The 11,300-nt window shown below is 39.9% G+C and overlaps 1 protein-coding gene across 4 annotated transcripts in view; it reads left to right on the forward strand.

The window, feature by feature from the left end:
- Positions 1-11,300, forward strand: part of LOC135115234 (RNA-binding protein RO60-like) — a 29,041-nt gene that overhangs the window by 7,414 nt on the left and 10,327 nt on the right. For all 4 annotated transcript variants that reach the window (XM_064031777.1, XM_064031774.1, XM_064031773.1 and 1 more), the window contains exons 2-12: positions 452-597; positions 2,506-2,720; positions 3,968-4,121; positions 7,153-7,311; positions 7,757-7,893; positions 8,245-8,361; positions 8,603-8,817; positions 8,933-9,092; positions 9,278-9,379; positions 9,715-9,873; positions 10,452-10,612. In XM_064031777.1, coding sequence (XP_063887847.1) covers positions 510-597; positions 2,506-2,720; positions 3,968-4,121; positions 7,153-7,311; positions 7,757-7,893; positions 8,245-8,361; positions 8,603-8,817; positions 8,933-9,092; positions 9,278-9,379; positions 9,715-9,873; positions 10,452-10,612 — 1,667 coding nt within the window. In that variant the 5' untranslated portion in view covers positions 452-509. The remainder of the gene's footprint in view (positions 1-451; positions 598-2,505; positions 2,721-3,967; positions 4,122-7,152; positions 7,312-7,756; positions 7,894-8,244; positions 8,362-8,602; positions 8,818-8,932; positions 9,093-9,277; positions 9,380-9,714; positions 9,874-10,451; positions 10,613-11,300) is intronic.

Here is an 11,300-nt window from a genome sequence, read left to right on the forward strand (position 1 = left end):
TTAGGGGATAGAGTCCTTTGGGTTAGTGTAGGCAGTTAGGTAATTTGCATCTTCTTTCCCTTCCCCAAAAACCTACTTTTCACCAGGTCCCAAACTTGTTCATTGCTTTGAAAAAGAGACAAAAAATGTAGAAGTATTGTATGATAAAGTTTTCTTAGTTTACAACTCAGTATCAAGAAATCTCAGAGACTATACTGATTGTGTTCATCTTAGAACTCACCAATCCTTATATCCTTTTCATGTATTACAGTAAGAAAGGCAAAAATTCAACTAACTTACATTTCACCTTTCCCTCTCCCTCCCACCCACCACAAGCTTTCATGTCATCTCCTAAACATCTTTGCTGGGCGAGTGTCAAACCTTTGAATCCTCCCTAAGCCCATTTAGAAATCTCTCACATTGTTCTACATATCTGCACTCTGGTAAAGTCTCTTTTTTCACTCCTCCCCAGCTTGTGTTGACAACCCAAAAGTGGTGGGTGGCAGTGAGGTGAGGAGCTGAGACTCAAGATGGCGACTCCGAACGAAGCTGATGTGACACTAGGGAGGCTGAAGAAGTTCCTGGTGACGGGCAACAACTCCTCTGAATGTTATGGAGGTGAGGACTGCAGATGATGGGGATGTGTTTGCTTGGGTTTTATTTGTGAAATATGCTTATCTCTCTAAGGTCAACAAAACTTTTTTTTCTGGCAAGTAACATAGAATACTCAATTATTACATGTTATGTCATAAATTATCTTCTTAGAGAATGAGCTTGGAGGTTGTAAAAGATTGTCATGTTAGATAAGGTAGGAAATTTAATGCAATGGTGGTGACATAACAATGAAGTATGTGAAATTTACTGCTTAGAAACAATAACACTGCCTGGCAGATTGAGATTGGTGTGCTTCTTTATATTTACCTTGTATTTTATCTAGGTTAACTCAAAGTCTTTCAGTGTGTGTGTGTCAGGAAATGAAGTCGTCCGGACTACTTGACTCCAGTATATTGGTTGCAATATTATGTCTAATGTCAGGATAATTTACTAAACTGTGAAAAAAGTCATTAGTGGAGCTGCTGTCTGATTTATGATGAAGTATGTAGACAGGTTGTGTCTTTTGAGGGACATACTGTGTGTATGTGTTTAGTGTTCATAAGTAAGAGTCTGCATTGGTAGTGGTGTAGTAAAAGGATGGTTTAAACAATGGTGATCTTTGTCAAGTGAGTGGTTTAATGAGAAGCTTTTTGATGTGTGGCTGTGTATTAAAGACCAGATTTTAATATGGGACACAGAATGATAATGAAAGGCTTCATTTGAGTCACATCAGTCTAACTATGAATTCCATGATGAATGAAGCTGATCCCTGGGTTTTATTTGCCTAATTGTATTTATCTAATTGTGAGATAAAGGAAAAGAGCCATACTTTAGCTCGTGCTGTCCTGTCCCTATATTTCTTAGCATTGTTTTCACATGCGCACAATCTCTTCATCAAGTTCATTCCAAAGTGTTATACATCTTTGTGGAAAGCTATATTTTTTGACATCTCTTATTGTATGTGCTTTTTTTTTCCAGTTTATTGTTGCCTTCTTCTGTCACTTGTGTCCCTGATCACTAAGTTTTCTCTATCAATTTTCTCCATTCCCTCTTGGGTTCTGTATATTGCTATTTGGTCTCCTCTCTGCCTTTTTTCTTCTAATATTGTTATCCCTAATTCTTTTAGCCTTTCTTCATATGGGAGATCACTCAGTCTTTCTGGTATTTTGTTGCAGCTCTGTGTTCTTTCCAGGTTTCTGATTTCTTTCTTTAGTCTTGGTGACCACACTAACAATGCATATTCCAGTCTTGGTTATATCATCGATGTTATCAGTTTCTTGATCATATCTTCATCCAGGTATGTAAAGGCTGTCTGTATTTCTGAGCAGGCAATACACTTGTTAATTTATTTATGTGCTTCTCAGGCAATAACTTATGTCATAATTACTCCCAAGTCTTTCTCTTCTGTTGTTTTACTATTCTTTCATTGGCTAATGAATAGTTCCCTACTGCTCTTTCCGAATTCCATCAAGCTGCACCTCTTAGCATTAAATTCTATTTGTCATTTACAAGCCCATTTATTTATCCTATCAAGATCTTGTTGCAGGGCAACAGTCTTTTTGGTGTGCCATTTTCATCATTATTTTGGTGTGATCTACAAACATACATATGTAGCCCATTACACCTTCTACCATATCATTTGCATAGACTGTGAACATAATTACTGCCAGTACACATCCTTGTGGGACCTTGCTTATCACCTCCTTCCAACTTGATTTGGTTATCAAATTACTGTCCTTATTTCTCTATTGAGTTAGAAATCTTCCATCATTTTAGTACTGATCCTCTAATTCCTGCTTCATGTTTCAATTTCCACATTAGCTGTTTGTGCAACACCTTTATCAAAGGTCATTTTCAAGTTCAGGTATATACTGTCTACTCATCCTTCTCTTTCATCCATTGTCTCAATTACCCATTGTGTATCTACTGCAGTGCACATTATACGTGATGTGGTCAACTGGTACCAAGGATTCGAGCGCAGCCAACACAAAGGCCAGGGGATGCAATTACCCAAGACCACTGACCCTATAGAGATGCTGCTGGACTCCTCGGTGATTCCCAAGCTGGTGGAGGAGGGCAAGGCTGACACTATCATCGATACCCTCCGCTCTTACAACCAGCTCTCGTGTGTTGACAAGGAAGCTCTGGTGAGGGGGTCTTCTAGTGTGTGTGCGTGTGTGCATGCATGCATGCATGCCTGCTTGTGTGTGTGTGTGTGTGTGTGTGTGTGTGTGTGTGTCCAGGGACTTGTTCCTTTCTTTTGTTCATTGTCTATTCATCCTAATGGTGCAGCTTCTGGTACTCTGTGTTTCTCATGTCTGGACACTTCATAGAAACACTGAAGGCAGGATGAATTCAAACTTTCGGCAGGACAGTCAAGGTTGCATATAACATGTTATGAGTGAGGCTGTAAGAGATCACTAAGGTCTGAGCAATTTTCAGTTAGCTTTGACTATCTTGGTGCAACAAGTCGTCAAATATATGCATGTGAATATCAATTTAAAAAAGAGTTGCATTTATTAAAACCATAAGTAAATTAGGAAGGACTAAGTATTGAATTTTTCCATTTATTGTAATATTTTATCAATTATTTTTAGATATATTTAAAAAAAATTTTGTTGGTAAAGATAGAGCATTCTGTATTTGTATGTCAAGATAAAGGGCAAAATTATTTTATTTATGACTTCCAGAATGTTTAAATTATGATTCAACTGCACATATTCCCTACAGATCTTCAAAGTCAGTTACTTCTGCACTTTCTTCTCATGAGTATAGTAGTTGCTTGTCAGTCTCACATTGTCATTCATTTAGTAATTTTTTGTCAGATCTTCCATCACTATTGGTTTCATGGGTATTGTAATTGTTGACATCACCTCTGAGTGATATTTCACCTTGGCTAAAGAAGACTGTGCTCTCAAAGTCAAGAGTAAATGCTGTTATTAAGTAGATTTGGCAGTGCACTGTAGTGCCAGTAATAAGGGCACGGTTAGAAACACTGTGCTGAAATACCATACTGATTTGATAATTTCTTTTGAAGATATTTGTGAAAAAATGATGGGTTAAGGCCTGTGAAATGCATAGTGAAATTCATTGAGTAGACTACAGTGGAACCCTCTTTGAGTGGATAGCATTTCAGGCCACAACCTAGATGGAAGAAGTTCAGATGACCTTAAACAGGATTCCGCTGTAGTTGACCTGTAGTACACCTCATTAATTCTCTTTCAATTTCACCAAATCCTCCACATTATCTCTCTAACTACACGTGGTCTGCTGCTTACATTAATCTATTTTGCTTCCACAGTTCTTTCGTAGCCCAGTATAGTGCCTCAAAAACAACCTTTTAGCTCAGCCTTGGAGAAGTCTTGGGCACTCCTTGACCTTGTGGTGCCTGCAGGTACTGTGCCTGGCAGTGGCCTCCAAGCAGAGTGACCAGAAGAAGCTAGTGACAGATGCCCACTCAGCCGTACGGGAACTGTGTACCAACACCCACCTCTTCTTCCTCTTCATACACTTCTCCAAGATGATCTCAAAAAAGTCAGGACACTCAGGTAGAGTTGGCATAAAATCTGATTTAATAATGTTAAGTGGGTGTGTGACGTACATGTTTGTGACGTGTTGTGAACCCTTACCAAACATGGCAGCATGCTAGATGAATTTCTTGCTTGTGAGGTAAACTTTTAATGGGAAAAAGGAGTCGTATTCCCAGACTTTCATCCATTTGTGTATGTCTTATATCAGGGGTCAGCAACCTTTTGAATATAGTGTGCCAATTTATAATGAATGCCATTTTTTTTTTTTTTTACTACCTTGCATGGCAGGTGTTATCTTTTTTCAGCACTATATAATTATATCCTATGAAGATTGAAATTATAATTGTACAGTATGTAGTGACCACTGTAATTAAAGTAAAATATATTTCCCTGCACATGCATAACATAAATGTAAAATTTTTTGTACCATTTTTGTATTCTTTGTAACTAAAAATATATTTTTATTTTTTATTTAAAATTTATACTCACCATATTAATACGTTCCTTGCCCTTGCTTCCCTTTGGCCAAAGTTGAAATTTCAGGTGAATATCAGGATACCTTGAGCTTCACACAATCCTCAGAATGATCCATTGTAAGCTTGCTGCGAGGGGGTTGAGGATGTCTTCATGTGTAAAAATATCTGCTCACATTAATATGTGGATCCAAATCCTGTTAGCAATACAAAAGGTACTTTCTTCATGTGACTGAATTTTAATAGGCAGTGATGTCCAGGAACTTAATATGGAGGTTGCCTGTACTGGTTTCCAGTATTTCCTGAAGATCTTTGAATTTCGCTGACCATAATGATGAGGCCTGAAAGTCAGTTAACTTAATTTTCAACTCTTCAGTTTCCATCCACTTAAAGAAAGATGCATCCAACTCACAGTATTTAAAGATGTCTGGACAGAATAAAAATGAAAGCACTGTGCCAGTGTGTTAGAAGTTTTGAAATCTGATTGAGAACTCAGCCTTCAATTCTTGTGTGTACACTTGAAGATCAGTAGTGTTGACAAGATGAATTGCAGATAAATTCTTTAAATTTCTGAAGTAATGGAAAGAACCTGTTTATCTGATAAGTAAATTGCAAGCTTTGCAACAAATGGCTTCCAAGTATCATACAAATCCATCACTGTTTTTCCTGCATCTTGCAAGAGAAGACTGAGGTCATTTAGATGTTTGGTGATGTCTGAGAGAAATGTAAGTTCTACATTCCTATCTCTGTCCTCCAGCTCAGGATAGTCTTGGCATTTTTCTGATAAGAAAATCTTTATTCATCAAATCACTCCAGAAATCTTTCCAATATCTTCCCACAGCTTAGCACTGCTGTGCAAGGTTATATTTTTGTAAGCACTATCCACCTCTTCAAGGAAAGCATGAAACTGCCTGTGCATAAGAAAAGAGTGTGCAACAAGGAAATTCACTACTTTTATAACAATAGCCATCACCTTGATTAGATCAAAGCTCAAGATCTTGGCACATAAAATTTCTTGATAAATTATGCAGTGCAATTTCAGAATGAGGTGCCCAATTTTATCTTCAACCATCTTAGTAAAACCCTTGTTTTTTCCTAACATAGCAGGGGAACCATCTGTTGTAACTCTAAAAATCTTTGTCAACCCCCTCTGTCCTCAGAATGATTAGTGAATGTCTTCAGTATGTCCTGCCACTTTGTAGTGGCACACAGCTCCTTGTGTATCTCTGTGTCACTATACCTGGCAAAAAAGCTTGGAATGTCATTTATATCCACACTTTCATCCAAGGCCACACTGAACACAGGTGTAGCTGGTAAAGTAGCAGTTTGCTGCTCACTTACATTAACAGCCATTTCAGATGGCATGTCTCTCCTCGGTCCTAGCTGAGATGGGCATGTCTTTTATCCTTGAGATAATCATGTGTTTGTTAGATATGCCATCAAATAACACCTCAGATCACTCTAGGAAAGCTGCTTTTATAAAATCATCAGTAAAGGGTTTTCCATGCTTATCAATGCACAGAGCTAGTTCATAACTGGCCTCAGTTGTATTGTTTTTGCCAGCACTCGTTCTTAAATACATTACTTTGTTTCTCATAGTGGGATATTGCTTTCTTAATAACTTCAGCCATTTCCACTGCCCTTGAAAGTCTTTTTATGTTTTGTTTCAAAGTGTCTTTTAACATGATGTGAGGCACATGACATCCCTGCAGCTGGGAGCACACACAGCACAATCATTCTGCTGAATAAATCCAAAATCATTTATCCATGATGACTGAAATGATCAGACATCAAGCTTGACTTTAATCGCAGTAGCCATAACGACAGTAACTTGAAAGAGTGTCATTCATAGTGGCTAAATAGTCACTGAAACAGCATCACTGCATGACTGATGTGTCACCAGCAGATGGAACGAACATGTCTCATGTTCGTCTCAGTATGTCCTCTTGTACTAATCTACTCATCATGGGTATGAAACATTTTTGTTTTAATTCATTGTATCAAAGGAAAGAATTATTTAGAACCATATGATGAAAATTTTTAAGGATGTACAATATACTCTCTCTCTCTCTCTCTCTCTCTCTCTCTCTCTCTCTCTCTCTCTCTCTCTCTCTCTCTCTCTCTCTCTCTCTCTCTCTCTCTCTCTCTCTCTCTCTCTCTCTCTCTCTCTCTCTCTCTCTCTCTCTCTCTCTCTCTCTCTCTCTCTCTCATTATTTGTTTAATTTTTTTCCTTTGTGCCTTTGAATCATGTGGCATGCCATAGGAATATGCTCTGCATGCCAAGTATGGCACTCATTCCAAAGGTTGCTGACCCCTACCTTACATCTAGCCAACTGCTTGATGTAGAAGTTTTTAGAACAACATGTTGGGTAGTTTTTGGGTATCTCAGCCATTTTTGTAATTGTGAATTTTTATATTCAGGGAAGAATGTTTAGTGACAATCTATAGTACTCATGATTATGTTAGAATAAGGGAGTGTAAGACTCATGATTCAATTCATCATATATTTTGAAGCTGTGCTGCTACTTCATTGATTTCCTTCCAGTGAGAGTAACCAGCTCCTTTCTCTACCATAGGGTGGGGACGAGGGTTGCGGCGGGCAGTGAGTGAGTGGTATCTGAGCTGGGAGCCGCAGCGCCTGGCCCTCGAGGTGACCCGCCACTCCAGCGCTCACGGGTGGACTCACAGGGATGTCATCCGACTGGCTCACCTCAAACTGAAGGACATGCCGTTAGGTAACTAGCTGGGCCTTTCTTGTTTAGATAATGTGGTCAGCTGGTAAGAGGAGATGAGGAACATATTGCATGATTCTGGGGAACACCTGTTAAGAAAGGAGATCAGGGGGGAGACAAGATGGCATTGCTTAATGTTTTGATAACTTACCTCAACCACTTCCAACAGACTCTAGTGGAAGTTGGTAGGATTTTAAAGTGTCTATTCATGATTTTAGTGATAGTTTTACAAGGATTTTGGATCATCATTAAAAAACACCTATGGGAACTTGACTAATTATCTCCAAAGTGATAGTTTTACAAGAATTTTGGACTATCATTAAGAAAACATCTATGGGAACTTGACTAATCATCTCCATGACCTTTGGAAATAGTCCTGATGGGATAACAAAACATTTGGGAATGCAGGCTGGAGAGTGAGATGGATAGATGGATTTGTTTGTTGCAGGGACTCAGGTGGTATTACATTATGTCTTCCTTGGCCTTGAGAAGACTAAGGACAAGTATACAGGACAAGACAACACCTCTGAACTGCTGGAACTGCTGCAGGCACTGGATCGTCACCCACACTCCTCCACCCCACAGGTAGTACCCTCACCTCTCCACTCTTACTCTCACATAGAGCAGCTAAACATCTCTCTGTGCTTTCTCCTTTACGCTGCAGCTCTCCAGATTTGTCTTTTTGTTTCATTAGATTTAGTTGAGCGGCAATTAGAAAATGAAGTTGATGAATCTAATGTTTTAGTTCATAGTCCCCTTGTGTTTTTTTGACATTTCAAAAAGTTCTTCAAGAAGGCAAAGTGGTACATTATTAAGAAATGAAACCTGTTAAGAAGGAAAATCACACATAATAGAATTCAATATTGCTGAATACATATGCAGAATTAAATGCTTTCTGTGCTGGTGAGTTTGTGTGTGTGTCCTGTATTGGTGCAGGCTGGGGAGCCAACCTGGGACAATGACCAGGTGATCAGCAAGGCCGACAAGGTGCATGACCAGTTTGGCGGCCTCAGCCTTCACGATGTGCCCTCCCAGAGCCTAAAGTCACAGGAGGTATGTATGTGATGCTTTGATTCTCTTTACAGCTGGATTTATTAGTGGAATGTCAAGCCCATTATTTTAGTGAATGCAGAGGTTTTATGATGCCTTGGTAGCACATTTCATATTGAGAATAATAGCAAGATGTTGGAGTGTAGTGAGCATATTACTGTAACTAATTTGAGTGGTGCCATTTAATTTATGTTATTGTGATGATTAATTGATCAGTGAGTGGTAATCTGTGGTTGCATTCCAGGTGTGGTCGCATGTGCTGGATAAGCTTGAGGCGAAGTGTGTTGTGGCCAGTGTGAACCGTCTGGCACGAGGCAACTTCCTCAATCCCAGTAATGAGCTTGGCCACACCCTGCAGGCCAAGCTGGTGGACCGCCTGTCTCAGGAGGATGTGGCAGCCTCAGCCACCACCCCAGCGCAGGTCCTCATGACCCTGCATGCCTATGAGCACCCCACCAGGTATGTGTGTGAGGCCAGCATTCAGTACAGGCATTCTCTGTACAGATATGACAGAGAAAATGACCTTGGGGATATCTTTGTGATGACTTTTGATTAATTAATTTCTCCTTTACAGATTCATTGCAGTGGGTGCTGTGAAGGGTCAGGACAAACGAGCCAAGGGTGGTGCCACCAAAGTGCCCCGAGCCCCTGGCAAGGTGTCCTCCAGAAGAACCACCAAAACTAATCCCAAGGTGGTGGAGGCTCTTCATGCCCTGCTTGCTGCCAGTGCTAAGGTAGGCATGTGGTCTGTGATGGCAGTGTGCTTGTGAAGTACATTGGGTATTAGGACAGGAGCATTGGCCATAACTCACTTGAGCAGCAATGGTATCTGAAAAAAAGAAAGAAATAAAGAGAAATGAGATATCCTGTATAGTAAAAGTGTGTAGTGTGTGCTGCAGTTGGTGCCTTATCTTTACAGAACATTGAAAAGACAACCCATAGGCTGGGAATCTTTGTTGATGTACGGGCCACCATGGGCACCAGCCACGTGTGGACAGGCAACCCTGTAGGGAAGGGAGAGGTGAGTGTCCTGGCTGGAAGTGTGCAAGTGATCTCCAAAGCTGGTGTGTTGTGTGTTGAAGAAAGTAGAATAAGCTGGAAAGAATACTGCACTGACTTGCTGTAGAGTCACTTGTAGCATTATAAAAGCAGAGCTATAGATATACTTGTTAAGGAAATATTAAATGGCAGAGTAGCTATACTTGTCACTGTAACCAAGCAACAGGAATGTAAGATGGAATGCTCAGGGAAAAAAATTTTCTTGTTGCTGAATTTAATGTCTATATCCTGAAGTCAGCAGCTGTTGTCACCCTTTGGTAAGATGCCAGGGTGTACAGGTGTGACTCATTCTTACAGGTGACAGGGCATGAGGGTGCTGCTGCCACAGTGCTCTCACTGGCTTCAGGGGGCACCAATCCAGCAGCGACCACCCTGGCCTTCTCTGGCACCACCTTCTCTGAACTGAAGCTTACTGAGGGAATCACTCTCCCTCAGCTCATTGATAAGTTTAAAGAGGTTTGTGATGCCTCAGGGTGTGTGTGTTTAGTATATGGTAATCTTTTATATATATATATATATATATATATATATATATATATATATATATATATATATATATATATCACTGGTTCTTTCCTAAATAATCTGTAGCTTTGAGAGACCTGACAAGACTGAAATATTAGTCTCATAAACTGGAAGTAGTTGTGATTTTAAAGTGCTAAGTACTTGTAGTTTTGATGGTCACTTATAATCAGTCACATAGTTTCATGGTGTGCGCATTCCCAAATCTGCTTACTTCATGCAGTGTGCCATTCTCTCTCTCTCTCTCTCTCTCTCTCTCTAAGACATTCCAATTTTATGACATCCTAGTAGCCTGTTTTTACTGTCTTCTGATTATTTTCCTGTAATAAAATAGCTAATATAAAATAATATAGGCAAATCAAACAATGCAGTAAGGATCTAGACTCTAGATCCTTACTGGATTGTTTGAAAAGCATTATCTCTAAATTCTAGAGATAGCTCTTTTTAAAATCCTTTTTAAAGCATTACAAACAAAGTATACAGTCTGTAGTGAATCAGTCTGACATCTTCAGACTGTGATTGGGGAAGTGAACATTGAGAGAGCACTGAAGTGGGCCCATGAGCACCAGGCGGAGACTGTGGTGGTGTTGACTCATCGACTGGAGCAGTCTGTCATTACCGCTGCCACTGAGGGACTCCAGCGTCATAATGAAACCAACAAGACACAGACAAGGTGGGTCATTCTGGGCCACTTCCTGCAATTGTCATTTTTTCCCTACTTTTCTCTGTGATCTTTGAAACATTTTATGTATCCTTAGTGGCTTGAGGTAATATTCAGTCATCATAGCTGATTTTATTTGCAGCACCATTTATTCTCTTTTATCTGTTTTGTTAAGTTTTGACTGTTTTAGGATCTTTTCTTCATAACCTTGTATTTGTCTCTACTTTCCTTTACAGGAACCATAGAAAGTTCAAGACAAAATGCCTGCTATTCCCCTTGATAAGGATCTGTAACAAGTGCGTGCATCCACCACTGCATTGTAACGTGTGATTATCCTGCACTGGCAACTCTCTTACACATAAGACTACCTTGTCACTGGTCTCAAGGTCAGGTGCCTTCCTACAGCCCTGGGCTCCCTACTCCCTCCGGCAAATCACATGCTACTATATTTAGCCTGCCACTTCTTACTTTGACTTTCAGGAGGAAAGATACGAATTCTCACCTTACATGAAGCATGCATTGGCTGGAAGGAAATATTGTAGCTTACAAGTCTGTGTAAGGCAGCAATTTTTGTGCTACTCAAGAAAGCACACATTTTCCTAATTCCACCTCGTCACCTATTTTCCGGATGTCTGGGTGAACTTGTTTGAGTTCTCTGTCTGTGATCCATGGATTTTTGACCACTACATGTCTTAAGAGC

Source organism: Scylla paramamosain, chromosome 29 (assembly GCF_035594125.1).
Source record: "Scylla paramamosain isolate STU-SP2022 chromosome 29, ASM3559412v1, whole genome shotgun sequence".
Lineage (NCBI taxonomy): Eukaryota > Metazoa > Arthropoda > Malacostraca > Decapoda > Portunidae > Scylla > Scylla paramamosain.